The 21211-nt window shown below is 45.3% G+C and overlaps 1 protein-coding gene across 8 annotated transcripts in view; it reads left to right on the plus strand.

Moving 5' to 3' along the window:
• Positions 1-21211, plus strand: part of LOC115104261 (myocardin-related transcription factor A-like) — a 54321-nt gene that overhangs the window by 14585 nt on the left and 18525 nt on the right. For 3 of the 8 annotated variants that reach the window (XM_029625603.2, XM_029625605.2, XM_065006527.1), the window contains exon 4: positions 10155-10220. In XM_029625603.2, coding sequence (XP_029481463.2) covers positions 10155-10220 — 66 coding nt within the window. The other 5 variants (XM_029625604.2, XM_065006529.1, XM_029625609.2 and 2 more) reach the window with 5 other exon arrangements.

Here is a 21211-nt window from a genome sequence, read left to right on the forward strand (position 1 = left end):
AATAAGGGACGTGACGCACGTGACCGTAAGGATGACTGCACGAAGAGTTCATAAGAGTTGAATCACCCTGAAGTCCTATGTCCCCTACTTGCTCTTCCATCTCTGGCCCTGAACACATGCTGCCAGATGTACACAGCAGCTGGATTGAACATTGTGGACCACTAAAACTATCAGTGTTGTTTGGGATGATACATGCTGCCATCTTGTGGCTGACAGAAACACTTTAACTGGCCATACAGCATTAGAGGAAGGACAGGGAACTGAAGTACTGTGGCACATTACATGGACATTTGCATGTATGCAACATGTCCTATGTATCAGGAGATGAGGTTCATTTTCAAAGCTTGGAAGTTCTCTTAATGTAATCGAAATGTCTTTTTCAGTTTTAACTTGGGTTTTTATGTGTTCAAATGCACTGAGGATATTGAACAGGTTCTAGATCTTTAACACAAGATATGTGTGGAGTCAGGTTGTGTGTGTGCAGGGATATCTGTGAGTAACCCTAGCCGCCGTCTGCACCAGTGAAGGGTAGCTGGATATAGCCCCCATAGCCAGCTGGCCTACTATTTAAAACAGTCAGCCCGAGGGGAAGGCTTGGTGGGGGGGTGCTCACATTCTGGAGCCCAGGCCCAGAGAGAAGGATTTAATTTGAGACTTGTTTACCCCACACCCTTCCTCCTGAGTAAGACCTCGATGAAGAGGTGTGAAGGCAGCAGCAGTAACTGTTTGAATGTGGACTCCATCTTGTTTCAAGTACAGAAGGCCCACCAGATACTGAGACGCCATAGCCCAGTTTCCCAAAAGCATATTAAGTTCATGGTTAGAACCTTCGTAGTAGCATGGTTAGATTTCCAAGCTGTTTCCCAAAAGCCTTGTTACTAAAGTTGCACCTCTTTATTTACCGACGGCCTCATAACCACTCTTAACAGCTAATTGCGTCGTTAGATGCATTTGTTGCCCTTCTGCTTCACTTTATACACAGATCTCCGCTAAACATAGAAACAATATGTTTATCTGTCTCTGTGACCGCAGATAACATCGGAAACAAAGTTGACTACAAATACAAAGTTGCCAGTGTTTTTGTAATTGTTACAAACAAGTGAAGGATAAAACGATGCTTCAAATGAACACTGAGATGCATACAGTATAGGCTCTATAGGCTACTTTTTGTCATTTTTGACTCAACATATTATTATTATTATTTTTTAATTTTACCCCTTTTTCTCCCCAATTTCGTGGTATCCAATTGTTGTAGTAGCTACTATCTTGTCTCATCGCTACAACTCCCGTACGGGCTCGGGAGAGACGAAGGTTGAAAGTCATGCGTCCTCCGATACACAACCCAACCAGCCGCACTGCTTCTTAACACAGTGCGCATCCAACCCGGAAGCCAGCCGCACCAATGTGTCAGAGGAAACACCGTGCACCTGGCTACCTTGGTTAGCGCACACTGCGCCCGGCCCGCCACAGGAGTTGCTGGTGCGCGATGAGACAAGGACACCCCTACCGACCAAGCCCTCCCTAACCCGGGCTACGCTAGGCCAATTGTGCGTCGCCCCACGGACCTCCCGGTCGCGGCCGGTTACGACAGACCCTGGGCGCGAACCCAGGGACTCTGATGGCACAGCTGGCGCTGCAGTACAGCGCCCTTAACCACTGCGCCACCCGGGAGGCCCTGACTCAACATATTTTGATGTGTAACAATGTGCGCAATTATATGCCCAAATTGATTTAGTGCATTGTTATCGGGTTAGCATTAGAATAAGCCGCCTCATTATTTGCAGCCATAATGTGGTAATAAATCTCTCTAGGAGCTGACCCATCGTCAGTATTGTGAAATAATTAGAATGTTATGGTAAGATTTGAATGGAGAAAGCTGATCTGAGAGCAGCGCTGCCGTTCTTTCAATCCTATCAGTATTGCCACATGCTCCAACGACACACTTAGCGAATGTTCTCTCTCTGTGGTGTTTTGGGAAACTCATGTTAGATCTTCTGCCATTGTAGAGATTCATCGTTAAAACACTCATTAGTCTAATTTCCATCGCTACCGGGAAACCGGACCCAGGCCGGTATCAGATACCCTAGTGGTTTCCTCTTGGTCTTGGAATAGGAGGTACCCTGATTACACGCAATGAATGATGACAATTATCAGTGTCTGTTACCTCTGGCTCTGAAGATCATAATTTCTCCTCAGCGATGTCCTAGCACTTCCATTTAAAGACCCCCCCCCAAGACCGCTTCTAGGAGATGTGATTATTTTACCTCCCTGTCTGAGGGTGCTTGGTCACACCAAACCTGCAGGCTAAATGCATCTTCTGGGGTTGGTTATGAAACAGCTGGTAGGTGAACTACCCCTGCTGGGACTACCAGAGGTCAACTCTATATACAGTTTCCTCCTTTCAGAAGGCATAAGGCTTCAGTACTTTATAACCATGTACAGTAGGATCGGCAAGTAGCCTCACTGAAGAGTGTTTTTCTCTAGCTATAGCGGGAATTGGTTTGCATTTAGTACCGGGCTATGGGCTGATTTTGACCCTAGATTCTTAACTTACAGTTAATTTGACCGTGACCATGTATATTTCCGAACATAAACATCACTGATCTAGTAGTCAGAGGATGCCCACAGGGAGCTCTATTTCAGTCTGATTAACATGGATTATTACCACTTTCACTGAAACAGCATAATGCAACTTTAGGTATTTTGGATATGCTTAGAGTCCCTGTGAGTTATTAGCTTTTCCTATCAACAGTATTTATGGCTGACATAAACACATATACACACACACACACACACACACACACGAAAGAAGGATTATCCCTGCAAGCATATGGTTGGTGCCTTATCTGCAGCAAGGGGGATCCGTCTTGATTCATTTTCCCCTTCCTTGTCAGTGAGCTTTGCCTGAGGATTGTGCACCCTGATTCCAGTGTCGCACACACGCATACGCACACACACAGTTTGTGGGCATCTGTAAATAGTCTCTTATGTTCACCTTTATTGTGGCCGGCTCTCTAAAGCTAGGCCATTACACAAATCTGTTCTAAAACACAAAGTGAATGCCAATAATAATCAACAAGCGCTTCCCTGGGGATTTCCTCTACCTCACATAGTTCTTTGTTATGACCCCCAGGCTACTTCCCAACTTTATTTTAGCTCACCTGATCCACCATTTAATTGAATACAAATGGTAACTTTGGCAGTACACACAGCTGTAGGATACATTTCTGTTTTTAAATGTCTGTTTTGGCAGGTGTTTCTACTTCATCTTTAGAAAATGATTTTAAGGCTTTGATTAGCATTGATGTTTTAATGAGAAGTGGCAGACCACAACGTGTTTCACATTTTAATGTTCTAACTCTCTGTCACTGTCTAGCAAATGTTTTGCTTACGAAAGTCGAACGGTGAAGACCGAAACCGTCAAAGACCCAGTCTTGGCTTTGGGACAACACATGTTTCTGTTTGGGGATCTGTGTGGTGGCAGTTTCTTCTCTGGGGCCATTATGGTGTCTGCCTACATCAGGGGTACTGTGTGGGGCCATTATGCTGTCTGCCTACCTCAGGGTACTGTGTGGGGCCATTATGCTATCCGCCTACATCAGGGGTACTGTGTGGGGCCATTATGGTGTCTGCCTACATCAGGGGTACTGTGTGGGGCCATTATGCTGTCCGCCTACATCAGGGTACTGTGTGGGGCCATTATGCTATCCGCCTACATCAGGGTACTGTGTGGGGCCATTATGCTATCCGCCTACATCAGGGTACTGTGTGGGGCCATTATGCTATCCGCCTACATCAGGGTACTGTGTGGGGCCATTATGCTATCCGCCTACATCAGGGTACTGTGTGGGGCCATTATGCTGTCCGCCTACATCGGGTACTGTGTGGGGCCATTATGCTATCCGCCTACATCAGGGGTACTGTGTGGGGCCATTATGCTGGCCGCCTACATCAGGGTACTGTGTGGGGCCATTATGCTATCCGCCTACATCAGGGTACTGTGTGGGGCCGTTATGCTGTCCGCCTACATCAGGGTACTGTGTGGGGCCATTATGTTGTCTGCCTACATCAGGGGTACTGTGTGGGGCCATTATGCTGTCTGCCTACCTCAGGGTACTGTGTGGGGCCATTATGCTGTCTGCCTTCATCAGGGGTACTGTGTGGGGCCACTATGCTTATGCTCCGCCTACATCATCATTATGGTCCGCCTACATCAGGGTACTGTGGGGCCATTATGCTGTCCGCTGTGTGGGGCCATTATGCATCAGGGTACTGTGTGGGAGGGTACTGTGTGGGGCCATTATGCTATCCGCCTACATCAGGGTACTGTGTGGGGCCATTATGCTCAGGGTCCGCCCGCCTACATCAGGGTACTGTGTGGGGCCATTATGTGTGGGGCTGTCCGCCTACATCAGGGTACTGTGTGGGGCCATTATGCTGTCCGCCTACATCAGGGTACTGTGTGGGGCCATTATGCTGTCCGCCTACATCAGGGTACTGTGTGGGGCCATTATGCTGTCCGCCTACATCAGGGGTACTGTGTGGGGCCATTATGCTATCCGCCTACATCAGGGGTACTGTGTGGGGCCATTATGCTGTCCGCCTACATCAGGGTACTGTGTGGGGCCATTATGTGTCCGCCTACATCAGGGTACTGTGTGGGGCCATTATGCTGTCCGCCTACATCAGGGTACTGTGTGGGGCCATTATGCTGTCCGCCTACATCAGGGTACTGTGTGGGGCCATTATGCTGTCTGCCTACATCAGGGTACTGTGTGGGGCCATTATGCTGTCCGCCTACATCAGGGTACTGTGGGGCCATTATGTTGTCTGCCTACATCAGGGGTACTTGAGAAATGGTAATCTCCTAGGGGGCAAAGGTCCGGATGGATATTGTCATTTATCGGCATAGTAATAAACCCCCACCTCTCAACCCACTTGACCCCAACCCTCTTGTTCACAACCCTCTTGTTGGCGTAAAGAAAATTTTGCAGTTTTAAAGCTAATTTCCCACAATTCTACACATTTTGCATGGGGCAGAGCATTTTATTTTGGTGCTGTTTAAAGAAAATGTTCTACAATTCTACAAATGTTTCCATGTCTTATGTGTGTTTTATATGATACCAGGGGTCAAAGCTTGACCTACTTCCAAAAAATAAACTCAGCAAAAAAAGAAACGTCCCTTTTTCAGGACCCTGTCTTTCAAAGATAATTAGTACAACTCCAAATAACTTCATAGATCTTCATTGTGAAGGGTTTAAACACTGTTTCCCATCAATGAACCATAAACAATTAATGAACAAGCACCTTAATAGTCGTTAAGACACTAACAGTTTAGACGGTAGGCAATTAAGGTCACAGTTATGAAAACTTAGGGCACTAAAGAGACCTTTCTACTAACTCTGAAAAACACAAAGAAAGATGCCCAGGGTCCCTGCTCATCTGCGTGACGTGCCTTAGGCATGCTGAAAGGAGGCATGAGGACTGCAGATGTGGCCAGGGCCATAAATTGCAATGTCTGTACTGTGAGACGCCTAAGACAGGGAGACAGGACGGACAGCTGATCATCCTCGCAGTGGCAGACCACGTGTAACAACACCTGCACAGGATCGGTACATCCGCGCATCACACCTGCGGGACAGGTACAGGATGGTAAGATACACAAGGAACAAACAATCCCTCCATCAGTGCTCAGACTGTCCGCAATAGGCTGAGAGAGGCTGGACTGAAGGCTTGTAGGCCTGTTGTAAAGGCAGGTTCTCACCAGACATCACCGGCAACAACGTTCCCTATGGGCACAAACCCACCTGGCACAAACCCACCGTTGCTGGACCAGACAGGCCTGGCAAAAAGTGTTCTTCACTGACGAGTGGCGGTTTTGTCTCACCAGGGGTGATCATCGGGTTCGCGTTTATTGTCGAAGGAATGAGCTTTACACCGAGGCTTATACTCTGGAGCAGGATCGATTTGGAGGTGGAGGGTCCGTTATGGTCTGAGGCGGTGTGTCACAGCATCATCGGACTGAGCTTGTTGTCATTGCAGGCAATCTCAACGCTGTGCGTTACAGGGAAGACATCCTCCTCCCTCATCTGGTACCCTTCCTGCAAGCTCATCCTGACATGACCATCCAGCATGACAATGCCACCAGCCATACTGCTCGTTCTGTGAGTGATTTCCTGCAAGACAGGAATGTCAGTGTTCTGCCATGGCCAGCGAAGAACTCGGATCTCAATCCCATTGAGCACGTCTGGGACCTGTTGGATCGGAGGGCTAGGGCCATTCCCCCAGAAATGTCCTGGAACTTGCAGGTGGGGTAACATCTCATAGCAAGAACTTGCAAATCTGGTGCAGTCCATGAGGAGGAGATGCACTGCAGTACTTAATGCAGCTGGTGGCCACACCAGATACTGACTGTTACTTTTGATTTTGACCCCCCTTTTGTTCAGGGACACATTATTCCATTTCTGTTAGTCACGTCTGTGGAACTTGTTCAGTTTATGTCTTGTTGAATCTTATGTTCAAACAAATATTTACACATTAAGTTTGCTGAAAATAAATGCAGTTGACAATGAGAGGACGTTTCTTTTCTTTTTTTGCTGAGTTTATATGTATTTATTTTGTAGGCTGGACCACGGCCTGTATTGACCCCGTTCTGGGACCGGATCCAGACCGCAGTCCACCAGTTGAATATGGGGCATCTAGATTGTGCACAAAGCTCACAGGTGTGCACTCTTATGTTGGCACTAATGAGCAGAGGTCCCAGGTGCCAAGGGGGAAGTATTTGATTGCGGTTAGGAGGAAAAGGTTTAGCTGAAGTGTGTCGGTGTCTGTCAATGGCAGAGTGAGTGGGTGCAGCAACAGCTGTGACGGTGCTTGATCAAGGATTCACAGGCATTTGACACACACTCACAGACCCACACACTCACCTCACTCACTCGTCTGGCTGCAGTAGATACTGGCTCTTGAAACTCATAGCAGCTGTACATTTCCATGTTCTACATTTATTTTTTTCCATCTTTTTAATTTGTTTTTGTTTTTTCAATGAGATTTGGGAATTTTTCTGAACTATTCTGAACTTTGTTTGCTAAAAAACAAGAGAAAGAGGAGAAGTCAGCGAGAACACAGTTGTGTATAGAGCACTTTATATGGACTTTTGGAAAACTTCAATCTTGTCATGATTTTTGTCATTTGCACAAGGACCATTTCTATTCTAATGCTCTTATTTCGGTCTGTCGGGCGACATCCTGCATTAATATATTTAGCAGAATCTCTGTGACTTTTCCAGGTGATATCACACACCTGATAATACATATTGACTGGACTGTATTGGACAGAACTGAACAGAGAATTCTATTTTTGTTACGTTTGAATGTTTTTGGACATTATTTGATGGGACCACAGTCTTTCAGTAATACCTATTTATTGTTTTGAACCTGATCACCATGCTGGACACCAACCCGTCCCTTCACACAGACCCCACCTCTTTTGGGCACCCTCCAATCAGCAACAGCATGGATAAGCAACGCATACGATTGGAGTTAGAACGCCGGGCTTGTCAGAGCCTGAGGGAAGGTGGGATTCATATTACGCACACATACACACAAAATCTTTATAATAAGAGATGTGGAAGATATGGTTTCATTGATATCTTTGTTTGTATATATTTTGAAACAGATCTTTTTGATATAGCATCATTATGGATAATTATTATCCTTACTCTTCCTTACTTGGCTTTTGTTTCATAGCTCTCCACAAAACACACCCAGCTTTACAGTTGAGTTTTTCTCAGTGAATCGTGTGTATTGAGTTGTGCTGCTCAGGCCGGCTGAGTGGGTGTCTGGTGTCTTCTGGGCTGCTGGTCAGGTACTAAGTGGACCTTCTGGCCCCGGTACAGATGGGGCAGCGCCAGGACTCTGTGCCCAGTGGACAATGCTCAGGCACCTGTGGGTGCTGCCAGGGCCGTGACACCAACTGAGTTGGAGCAAAAAGAGCCTGAACAGACTTAGTCGTGACACACTGAGAATCTCACACTGACTTTTAGAGAAACATAAATGTGCTGTGAGGCAGATACGCCCACTGAGTTAAGGTGAGGAATACTGAGACTGATGAAGATACTGTGGATACTGTGTGACACACAGAGACCGGTTTAGATACTGAGACATAGATGGACGCTGGGGGGAAAACAGGGACTGAGATGGACTTGGAACCATTGAGACAGACTGTGATTTACCGAGAGGTTATTTGCACCGAGACGTACAGTCTTTCAGAGACACTGTATGATGTTGTAACCCAAAGGCACCTGCCTTGGCAGCCGGTTTGACTTCACAGCGTTTCAGAGGTAGACAGCATACCGTGGCCCTGATTGAGGAGGGTGTCTGTTCACATGTGTCCCCTCATTCAGCCAGGCCGAGCCCAGGCCTTAGATTTCTGCTTCGGAGCAGTTTGAGTGTCGGGTGATTTACAGTAATATTCCCTGTAACTCAACAGGCTGGGCCGGGCAGAGAGATAGAGTTCCCAGATATTACAGTGTGGTACACAAATAGAAACCAGCAGGGAGAGGATGGGCTTCATCTCAGGGTTGGGATGGAGGGAAGGGAAGGTTTTGGAAATATTCTCAAACAAGTAAACGATTGAATAGGCGATTGTAGAAAAAGTGCACAGGACTTTTTGAAGTGACGCACAGAGAACGGTAACAATACATAAATTGAGCACAAAGGGAGTTATGGAGAGGGACAGGTGGTAGGACAATGTCATGTTCTCGTTTACATCACATTAAGTAAGGTACAGAGAACGGTAATGAATTCCAATTGTGGCATTTCAGAGTGAGCATTTGCCTAGAAAATATTCTGTATAAGCACCTGGCATCATTCCCCTGTCGGTCCTTGGCACAACCAGCAAACCATCTGCCACTGGAAGAGTGTCTGTGATTGTGCCCCCCCCCTACGTCAAGCACCCATATAAGAGAGAAGAGGATGATTTGGCCCCGGCGGCGACAGCCAGGACTGTCAGAAATGTTGAAGCTGGTCAGAGATGTGAAAAACCGTGGAGGCTGAGCTCGGAGAGACTGAGACCATGAGAAAGAAGTCCCACATCACCCACACTGATCTCACTCTGACCTATTAGTCAGTATGCTTCCCTGTGGTTCACATGCAGGCAGCAGACCAGCTACAAACACAACTACATCAGGAGGTGCACACAAGCATCACTTTGTGTACAGTACAATGGACTGGTCCAACAATCATACTCTCACACATGAACACCAGGCCACATACTGTATGGATATGTAGTACACTGTAACAGCTTAACTTCCCCTTGCATGTACAGTATCACATCTCTAATTTCATGAAAACCACTTATGCGTGTACTGCGATGGTGGTTTACTTTACCTCACATCTGACAGGAATCACTTACATGAGTCCACTCAGCTCGCTGTGGCTGAAGTGTAAACACGGGATAGCAATGATGATGTGATGCAGAGAACATGGTCTCATCACTAGCTTTTTCTGTGTTCCTTCTATAGGCTTGGTCCAGCTGAGACTAGGCAGCTGTTAGCAAGACACATTTATTCATGTCATATACATTTAGTCAGTACAGAAGTATTACCATTTATCTGTACATATACTCCTCTCAATGTAACACCTCATTCTATTTTGAATTGTGAGTGGTGAATGTGGGCCTTCCTGTTTTTACAAGAAGTCCTCTGTGCAATTAGCATGGTTCAAGCCATGCGGAAGTGTCGCTCTCTCTATCTCTCTCTGTGTGGTAGAAGTTGTCAAAACGCGACAACCCGGCTGCTGTTTGAGTGTAGAAACAGGAAGCGCGTGTGTGTGACAGGGACCATCTGCCCGCTATTTCTCCTCCCTGCCTCTGATGATAACCTCTGTATCGGCTGTCAGACGACTCTGTGGGAGGAGAGAGCGAGGGCCAGAAGAGCAGTGAGTAGGGTACTCTTAAACTATTGCCTTCAACCTCTCAGAAAGATGCACTATATTCATTTACAACACGGCTGTAACCGGCCTTGTATTTCCTCCCAAGGAGAAGAGCACGGAACGGAAACTGTCTGTAGGGCGTTTGGGCTTTCACTATTGGTTGTTACCCTTGCTGGTTCTGTCTGTAGTGTACTCACCTGACCTCTTGCTGTCCCTCTTATGCAGTGCTCCAGCTCAAACTCCAGCAGAGACGGACCCGTGAGGAGCTGGTCAGCCAGGGGATCATGCCACGTAAGTAACTCTCTCCCGTCCGTTAAACTGCCTCATCCCCAAACCAATCTCCCCTTCCCCTAGCTGCTACCTCACCTCATTAGCTTGCTTTTCAAAGTGAATGGATAGCTTGTTGACCTATCCTCACGCCCATAAGAATCAGTACAGCTACTCCTATTGTAGTCACCTCACTTGTTTCATAACAGGCACTTAATATACAACAGTATAGTGTCTTACATGGCTTTCAATGCTTTGCTTCATGTTCTAAGGTTCTAGAGATACTGATGATTATGCATGTGGTTAAATCGTCTTTTTTTCTGAGAAATGTCATTGTCAGTCTCCAAAGCAAAGTGCGCCGAGCTCCTTCCTCTGCTTCTGACTTTTGAATTGTAAACTCATTCAGTGTGTACTGGGGTCTGTATGTTTAATTCATTGCCCCATTTAATGTTGAGCTGTTACACTTGTTCTGTTCATTGCACAGTCGATGAATGTTTACATGGCTAAGATCGACTTCCTCTCTGTTTCACACGAGTTAGTTCCAGGAACCTTTTTCTTTTTTTAAACCAATTTACATCCTCTTAACTATATTTAGTACAATATCAGAATGCGCCACAGAACACATTCTGTTTGTTGTAAAATGCATGAAATTTGGTGTCAACATAGTAAATACAGAGGACCTGTTCTAAGCCCAAATATATGATTCAACTCATTGTTTGTGAACTTCGGCTGTTTCTGTATTGTACTATGGACACATGGGGTTACTGTTTTTTTTTTACACATTTCATGAATAAAGTCATGTAAATATGTTCAAATGATCAGATCTTAATAGTTGTATAGATTGCCTAGACCTTATATTAGGGATGCACGATATATCGGTGAACATATCGCAATCGGCCGATATTAGCTAAGAATGCCGGTATTGGCCGATGTCTAGTTTAACGCCCGATGTACAAAACCGATGTCAAAGCTGACGTGCATACCTATATAACCAAGGTACATGAAGTAATGACGCCACGTGAAATTTGGCGCTACACAGCATTCTTAAACTAGCCCACAATGTCTGCTGTGTGGAGCGAGTAGTCAAGTAGTCATTTGAAAGAGTAACAAATCAAAGGCGAAATCCATTCAAACCAAGACAATGGACTTCATTGCCCTTTTTTTTAAAATTTTATTTCACCTTTATTTAACCAGGTAGGCTAGTTGAGAACAAGTTCTCATTTGCAACTGCGACCTGGCCAAGATAAAGCATAGCAGTGTGAACAGACAACACAGAGTTACACATGGAGTAAACAATTAACAAGTCAATAACACAGTAGAAAAAAAAATGGGCAGTCTATATACAATGTGTGCAAAAGGCATGAGGTAGGCGAATAATACAATTTTGCAGATTAACACTGGGGTGATAAATGATCAGATGGTCATGTACAGGTAGAGATATTGGTGTGCAAAAGAGCAGAAAGGTAAATAAATAAATAAAATAAAAAAACAGTATAAAAACAGTATGGGGATGAGGTAGGTGAAAATGGGTGGGCTATTTACCAATAGACTATGTACAGCTGCAGCGATCGGTTAGCTGCTCGGATAGCTGATGTTTGAAGTTGGTGAGGGAGATAAAAGTCTCCAACTTCAGCGATTTTTGCAGTTCATTCCAGTCACAGGCAGCAGAGTACTGGAACGAGAGGCGGCCAAATGAGGTGTTGGCTTTAGGGATGATCAGTGAGATACACCTGCTGGAGCGTGTGCTACGGATGGGTGTTGCCATCGTGACCAGTGAACTGAGATAAGGCGGAGCTTTACCTAGCATGGACTTGTAGATGACCTGGAGCCAGTGGGTCTGGCGACGAATATGTAGCGAGGGCCAGCCGACTAGAGCATACAAGTCGCAGTGGTGGGTGGTATAAGGTGCTTTGGTGACAAAACGGATGGCACTATGATAGACTGCATCCAGTTTGCTGAGTAGAGTGTTGGAAGCCATTTTGTAGATGACATCGCCGAAATCGAGGATTGGTAGGATAGTCAGTTTTACTAGGGTAAGCTTGGCGGCGTGAGTGAAGGAGGCTTTGTTGCGGAATAGAAAGCCGACTCTTGATTTGATTTTCGATTGGAGATGTTTGATGTGAGTCTGGAAGGAGAGTTTGCAGTCTAGCCAGACACCTAGGTACTTATAGATGTCCACATATTCAAGGTCGGAACCATCCAGGGTGGTGATGCTAGTCGGGCATGCGGGTGCAGGCAGCGATCGGTTGAAAAGCATGCATTTGGTTTTACTCGCGTTTAAGAGCAGTTGGAGGCCACGGAAGGAGTGCTGTATGGCATTGAAGCTCGTTTGGAGGTTAGATAGCACAGTGTCCAATGACGGGCCCTTGACGGGCCCTTGACAATCAATCGTTCTCTGTCGTGGGTGTGTTGGCTTTCGCCGCCTAGTCAAGCACCGGTTAACACAACCAAGTGCGCTATTTTTCAGATGTTGCCCTACCGGAGTTACACCGTAATAGCGTCACTGCTATTAGCTTCACAACATGCATACTATGGACCGCCATTTGGGTCTTTGCATGTCAAAAAAGATAGTAGCACCGTCAAAGCTGCACAAAAAAAGTCAGCAAACACCTGACCACGAACGATGTATTTACAATACCGCGTTGGTAATAACGCATCATTTGTTTGACCGCAACTTCTTGGGTAGCTAGCTTTAGCTTGGTAAATAGCTCGCACCAATACAACCAGCCTGAAAACAATGACCAGTAAAAACTGCAATCATTTTCATTATTCTTAGCAATGATTTAGGAATCCTTGTGAGTAGGTTTTAGCTAGGTTGCTACTTTGTTGTTCGCCTATTGAAATTGAACTTCAGTTCTTGAAAATAAATAAATAGCTAGCCAGCTACTTAACCCTGTTGCCCAAAGCTAACGTTATAAGCAGCCAGCTAGCTTCATCTGGTTAGTGAGGATTGACCGGGTTATGTGTCGTGAAGCTAGCCACAATAAGGATGAGGCATAATAGTGGAATTTGCAGTTTGCCTTCAAAATAAAAGTATGTCATTGACAGTGATGCAAATTAATACAAGTAGTAGAATTATTCCTTTTATTTTGAAGGCTAACCGCAAAGTCCACTTTTGTGGCTAATCCTTATTGTGGCTAGCTTCACATAGATGGGTCCGATGACCATTAATCAAATAAGAACTGTCTTATAAATTAGTTATTTTAGATGATGACACATAGCTATATGTTATCTAACTATAGCTACTGAAACAGGTTGTTGTGTTATTTGACATGTATCTTTTTGACACGCAAAGACCCAAACGGCGTTCCATAGAATCCCAATCACAGCCGGATGTGATACAGCCTGGATTCAAACCAGGGACTATAGTGACGCCTCTTGCACTGAGATGCGCAGTGCCTTAGACCGCTGTGTCCATGTGTGTGTGTGAACTATTTAACTGTACTGAAATGCTTAAAAGGCAGCAAAAAACATGTAAATCTGTATCGTTTTTTTTTTTTTTTTTGCAAGGAAAATATTGGATATCGGTATCGGCCAAAAATGTAATATTGGTGCATCACATATTGATATATACAGTGGGGCAAAAAAGTATTTAGTCAGCCACCAATTGTGCATGTTCTCCCACTTAAAAAGATGAGAGGCCTGTCATTTTCATCATATCTACACTTCAACTATGACAGACAAAATGAGAAAACAAAATCCAGAAAATCACATTGTAGGATTTTTAATGAATTTATTTGCAAATTATGGTGGAAAATAAGTATTTGGTCAATAACAAAAGTTTATCTCGATACTTTGTTATATACCCTTTGCTGCCAATGACAGAGGTCAAATGTTTTCTGTAAGTCTTCACAAGGTTTTCACACACTGTTGCTGGTATTTTGGCCCATTCCTCCATGCAGATCTCCTCTAGAGCAGTGATGTTTTGGGGCTGTTGCTTGGCAACCTGGACTTTCAACTCCCTCCAAAGATTTTCTATGGGGTTGAGATCTGGAGACTGGCTAGGCCACTCCAGGACCTTGAAATGCTTCTTACGAAGCCACTCCTTCGTTGCCCGGGCGGTGTGTTTGGGATCATTGTCATGCTGAAAGACCTAGCCACGTTTAACCTTCAATGCCCTTGCTGATGGAAGGAGGTTTGCACTCAAAATCTCACGATACATGGCCCCATTCAATCTTTCCTTTACACGGATCAGTCGTCCTGGTCCCTTTGCAGAAAAACAGCCCCAAAGCATGATGTTTCCACCCCCATGCTTCACAGTAGGTATGGTGTCCTTTGGATGCAACTTGGCATTCTTTGTCCTCCAAACACGACGAGTTGAGTTTTTACCAAAAAGTTATATTTTGGTTTAATCTGACCATATGACATTCTCCCAATCTTCTTCTGGATCATCCAAATGCTCTCTAGCAAACTTCAGATGGGCCTGGACATGTACTGGCTTAAGCAGGGGGAAACCTCTGGCACTGCAGGATTTGAGTCCCTGGCGGCGTGGTGTGTTACTGATGGTAGGCTTTGTTACTTTGGTCCCAGCTCTCTGCAGGTCATTCACTAGGTCCCCCCGTGTGGTTCTGGGATTTTTGCTCACCATTCTTGTGATAATTTTGACCCCACGGGGTGAGATCTTGCGTGGAGCCCCAGATCGAGGGAGATTATCATTGGTCTTGTATGTCTTCCATTTCCTAATAATTGCTCCCACAGTTGATTTCTTCAAACCAAGCTGCTTACCTATTGCAGATTCAGACTTCCCAGCCTGGTGCAGGTCTACAATTTTGTTTCTGGTGTCCTTTGACAGCTCTTTGGTCTTGGCCATAGTGGAGTTTGGAGTGTGACTGTTTGAGGTTGTGGACAGGTGTCTTTTATCCTGATAACAAGTTCAAACAGGTGCCATTAATACAGGTAACGAGTGGAGGACAGAGGAGCTCTTGTGAGAGCCAGAAATCTTGCTTGTTTGTTATTGACCAAATACTTATTTTCCACCATAATTTGCAAATAAATTCATAAAAAATCCTACAATGTAATTTTCTGGATTTTTTTCTTCTAATTTTGTCTGTCATAGTTGAAGTGTACCTATGATGAAAATTACAGGCCTCATCTTTTTAAGTGGGAGAACTTGCACAATTGGTGGCTGAGTAAATACTTTTTTGCCCCACTGTATTATATACACACTGAACAAAAATACACTATATATACAAAAATCAAATCAAATGTATTTATATAGCCCTTTGTACATCAGCTGATATCTCAAAGTGCTGTACAGAAACCCAGCCTAAAACCCCAAACAGCAAGCAATGCAGGTGTAGAAGCACGGTGGCTAGGAAAAACTCCCTATAAAGGCCAAAACCTAGGAAGAAACGTAAGAGAGGAACCAGGCTATGTGGGGTGGCCAGTCCTCTTCTGGCTGTGCCGGGTGGAGATTATAACAGAACATGGCCTAGATGTTCAAATGTTCATAAATGACCAGCATGGTCGCATAATAATAAGGCAGAACAGTTGAAACTGGAGCAGCAGCACGGCCAGGTGGACTGGGGACAGCAAGGAGTCATCATGTCAGGTAGTCCCGGGGCATGGTCCTAGGGCTCAGGTCCTCCGAGAGAGAGAAAGAAAGAGAGAAGGAGAGAATTAGAGAACGCACACTTAGATTCACACAGGACACCGAATAGGACAGGAGAAGTAGTCCAGATATAACAAACTGACCCTAGCCCCCCGACACATAAACTACTGCAGCATAAATACTGGAGGCTGAGACAGGAGGAGTCAGGAGACACTGTGGCCTCATCCGAGGACACCCCCGGACAGGGCCAAACAGGAAGGATATAACCCCACCCACTTTGCCAAAGCACAGCCCCCACACCACTAGAGGGATATCTTCAACCACCAACTTACCATCCTGAGACAAGGCTGAGTATAGCCCACAAAGATCTCCGCCATGGCACAACCCAAGGGGGGGCGCCAACCCAGACAGGATGACCACATCAGTGAATCAACCCACTCAGGTGACGCACCCCTTCCAGGGACGGCATGAGAGAGCCCCAGTAAGCCAGTGACTCAGCCCCTGTAATAGGGTTAGAGTCAGAGAATCCCAGTGGAAAGAGGGGAACCGGCCAGGCAGAGACAGCAAGGGCGGTTCGTTGCTCCAGAGCCTTTCCTTTCACCTTCCCACTCCTGGGCCAGACTACACTCAATCACATGACCCACTGAAGAGATGAGTCTTCGGTAAAGACTTAAAGGTTGAGACCGAGTTTGCGTCTCTGACATGGGTAGGCAGACCGTTCCATAAAAATGGAGCTCTATAGGAGAAAGTTCTGCCTCCAGCTGTTTGCTTAAAAATTCTAGGGACAATTAGGAGGCCTGCGTCTTGTGACCGTAGCGTACGTGTAGGTATGTACGGCAGGACCAAATCAGAGAGATAGGTAGGAGCAAGCCCATGTAATGCTTTGTAGGTTAGCAGTAAAACCTTGAAATCAGCCCTTGCTTTGACAGGAAGCCAGTGTAGAGAGGCTAGCACTGGAGTAATATGATCACATTTTTGGGGTCTAGTCAGGATTCTAGCAGCCGTATTTAGCACTAACTGAAGTTTATTTAGTGCTTTATCTGGGTAGCCGGAAAGTAGAGCATTGCAGTAGTCTAACCTAGAAGTGACAAAAGCATGGATTAATTTTTCTGCATCATTTTTGGATAGAAAGTTTCAGATTTTTGCAATGTTACGTAGATGGGAAAAAACTGTCCTTGAAATGGTCTTGATATGTTCTTCAAAAGAGAGATCAGGGTCCAGAGTAACGCCGAGGTCCTTCAGTTTTATTTGAGACGACTGTACAACCATTAAGATTAATTGTCAGATTCAACAGAAGATCTCTTTGTTTCTTGGGACCTAGAACAAGCATCTCTGTTTTGTCCGAGTTTAAAAGTAGAAAGTTTGCAGCCATCCACTTCCTTATGTCACATGCTTCTAGCAAGAGAAATTTTGGGGCTTCACCATGTTTCATTGAAATGTACAGCTGTGTGTCATCCGCATAGCAGTGAAAGTTAACATTATGTTTTCGAATAACATCCCCAAGAGGGAAAACAATAGTGGTCCTAAAACAGAACCTTGAGGAACACTGAAATTTACAGTTGATTTGTCAGAGGACAAACCATTCACAGAGACAAACTGATATCTTTCCGACAGATAAGATCTAAACCAGGCCAGAACTTGTCCGCGTAGACCAATTTGGGTTTCCAATCTCTCCAAAAGAATGTGGTGATCGATGGTATCAAAAGCAGCACTAAGGTCTAGGAGCACGAGGACAGATGCAGAGCCTCGGTCCGATGCCATTAAAATGTCATTTACCACCTTCACAAGTGTCGTCTCAGTGCTATGATGGGGTCTAAAACCAGACTGAAGCATTTCGTATACATTGTTTGTCTTCAAAAGTATGTGCATCGGTGCTGACAGGTGTATAACATCGAGCATGAACAGCTATACAGTCTCCATAGACAAACATTGTCAGTAGAATGGCCTTACTGAAGAGATCAGTGACTTTCAACGTGGCACCGTCATAGGATGCCACCTTTCCAACAAATCAGTTCGTCAAAGTTCTACCTTGCTAAAGCTGCCTTGGTCAACTGTAAATGCTGTTATTGTGAAATGGGAAATTCTAAGCGCAACAACGACTGAGCCACTAAGTGGTAGTTCACACAAGCTCACAGAACGGGACCGCCGAGTGCTGAAGTGCGCAACAAGTAAATAAAATCTGTCCTCGGTAAGAACGCTACTTGCCCAAATGGATAGTGCCAACTGTAAAGTTTGGTGGCGGAGGAATAATTTTCATGGTTTGGTCTTGGCCCCTTAGTTGCAGTGAAGAGAAATCTTAATGCTACACCATACAATTACATTCTAGACAAAACTGTGCTTCCAACTTTGTGCCAACAGTTTGCGGAAGACCCTTTCCTGTTTGATGTAAATATATCACTAGCCACTTTAAACAATGCTACCTTATATAATGTTACTTACCCTACATTATTCATCTCATATGCATACGTATATAATGTACTCTACATCATCGACTGCATCCTTATGTAATACATGTATCACTAGCCACTTTAACTATGCCACTTTGTTTACTTTGTCTACATACTCATCTCATATGTATATACTGTACTCGATACCATCTACTGTATGCTGCTCTGTACCATCACTCATTCATATATCCTTATGTACATATTCTTTATCCCCTTACACTGTGTATAAGAGAGTAGTTTTGGAATTGTTAGTTAGATTACTTGTTGGTTATCACTGCATTGTCGGAACTAGAAGCACAAGCATTTCGCTACACTCGCATTAACATCTGCTAACCATGTGTATGTGACAAATAAAATTTGATTTGATTTGTTTCAGCATGACAATGCCCCCGTGCATAAAGTGAGGTCCGTAAAGAAATGGTTTGTTGAGATCGGTGTGGAAGAACTTGACTGGCCTGCACAGAGCCCTGACCTCAACCCCATTGAACACCTTTGGGATGAATTGGAATGCAGACTGCGAGACATACCTTATCAGCCACAAGACCCCACTAATGCTCTTGTGGCTGAATGGAATCAAGTCCCCACAGCAATGTTCCAACATTTAGTGGAAACCTTCCCAGAAGCGTGGAGGCTGTAATAGCAGCAAAGGGAGGACCAACTCCATATTAATGCCCATGATTTTGGAAGGAGATGTTTGACGAGCAGATGTCCACATATACAGTGCATTCAGAAAGTATATAGACCCCTTGACTTTTTCCACATTTTGTTATGTTACAGCCTTATTCTAAAATTGATTAAAACAATTGTTTCCCTCATCAATCTACACAACCACCCAATTTATTCAAAATTAAAAAACGGAAATATCTCATTTACATAAGTATTCAGACCCTTTACTCAGTACTTTGAAGCACCTTTGGTAGTGGGTATGACGCTACAAGCTTGGCACACCTGTATTTGGGGAGTTTCTCCCATTCTTCTTTCCAGAGCTTCTCAAGCTCTGTCAGGTTGGATGGGGAGCATCGCTACACAGCTATTTTCAGGTCCAAAAAGTGCTGTAATTTCTTAACAGTTCACCCGATATGGATGAAAATATCCTCAAGTGAAAGCTGGACAGTCTGCACTTTAACCGTATAGTCATTTGTATCATTTCAAATCCAAAGTGCAGGAGTATAGAGCCAAAATAAGAAAACATGCTTCACTGTCCCAGTCATTACGGAGGGCACTGTATATACAGTACCAAAAATTAAGATCTGATCATTTGAACAAGACATTAACTCCATGTGTCCAAAGGCTAAATATAGTACAATATCAAAACCTCATATTGTAGACAAATGCTTTGGCCGGTAAAAAATGTCCATCAGTAAGCTCAGAGAACAAGTGTACCAAAGGAAATTGTACATTTCCGTTATGGACATGAATGGTTTCAATCCGATTGGGTTTATGAGTAATAACATGTTTTTCTTTTGGCATTTCATTCATTGTCTTATGGTTTGACACAGACCACCTTAGTGTTTAGACAATTATTTAACAATGCCTATTGTCCATGCTTTTGGAGTATTAGAGAAGAAACCAATTCAAATCGACTCCTATTAGTAATGTGGAGACAAAGGGTGCTGTTGAATTTAGTCACACTCTGTTCAGACCGATGTGTGTAGTGGCTGTCAGACTTGACTAGAGTAGTCATTTGAGTCTTCCATCCCTGGGCTCTCTTCATGAACCTTTGCTGGTAACAAGTGAAACGGCACACAGTGTTGTGTGCAGCGGGATTGAATTCAATGTGCGGCCAACACAAAAAAGGCTTGCATTTCCTTCTACTACTAACAGCCCTGATACGTTGGAAAGCACAGTAAAGAAATATTCTGAGTGGTTAAAATGCAACCGTGTTAGACAGTCACAGTAGCAGCTTTGTTGGGCTGTATTGCTCAACCTTATTATATCTGCTATTGCTGCTTCTCTGTTATGTTTACTTCTCCTTTCTTACATTGATCAGAAGAGAACCCCAGTCTGCATGGGGCCAGACTAAGCAACAAGGCCAGGGTCTCATTCAACATAAGAGAGGGAGGATGTTGGAGAGAGTGCAGAGGGTATGAGGAGATGGCAGAGACCAGTGGAGGAGAGGAGAGGGTGTGAGGAGATGGCAGAGGAGAGGAGAGGGTGTGAGGAGATGGTAGAGGAGAGGGCAGAGAACAGGAGAGGAGAGGGTGTGAGGAGATGGTAGAGGAGTGGGGAGATGGGAGAGACCAGGAGAGGAGAGGGTGTGAGGAGATGGCAGAGGAGAGGAGAGGGTGTGAGGAGATGGTAGAGGAGAGGGCAGAGAACAGGAGAGGAGAGGGTGTGAGGAGATGGGAGAGGAGAGGGCAGAGAACAGGAGAGGAGAGGGTGTGGAGATGGGAGAGGAGAGGGCAGAGAACAGGAGAGGAGAGGGTGTGGAGATGGTAGAGGAGAGGGCAGAGAACAGGAGAGGAGAGGGTGTGAGGAGATGGTAGAGGAGAGGGCAGAGAACAGGAGAGGAGAGGGATGGTGAGGAGATGGTGGTAGAGGAGAGGGCAGAGAACAGGAGAGGAGATGGGAGAGGAGAGGGCAGAGAACAGGAGAGGAGAGGGTGTGAGGAGATGGGAGAGGAGAGGGCAGAGAACAGGAGAGGGTGTGAGGAGATGGGAGAGGAGAGGGCAGAGAACAGGAGAGGAGAGGGTGTGAGGAGATGGGAGAGGAGAGGGCAGAGAACAGGAGAGGAGAGGGTGTGAGGAGATGGGAGAGGAGAGGGCAGAGAACAGGAGAGGAGAGGGTGTGAGGAGATGGGAGAGGAGAGGGCAGAGAACAGGAGAGGAGAGGGTGTGAGGAGATGGGAGAGGAGAGGGCAGAGAACAGGAGAGGAGGGTGTGAGGAGATGGGAGAGGAGAGGGCAGAGAACAGGAGAGGAGAGGGTGTGAGGAGATGGGAGAGGGTGTGAGGAGAGGGTAGAGGAAATGGTAGAGAGCAGGAGAGGCTGTGAGGAGATGGTAGAGAACAGTAGAGGA

The sequence above is a fragment of the Oncorhynchus nerka genome, linkage group LG21 (assembly GCF_034236695.1).
Source record: "Oncorhynchus nerka isolate Pitt River linkage group LG21, Oner_Uvic_2.0, whole genome shotgun sequence".
Lineage (NCBI taxonomy): Eukaryota > Metazoa > Chordata > Actinopteri > Salmoniformes > Salmonidae > Oncorhynchus > Oncorhynchus nerka.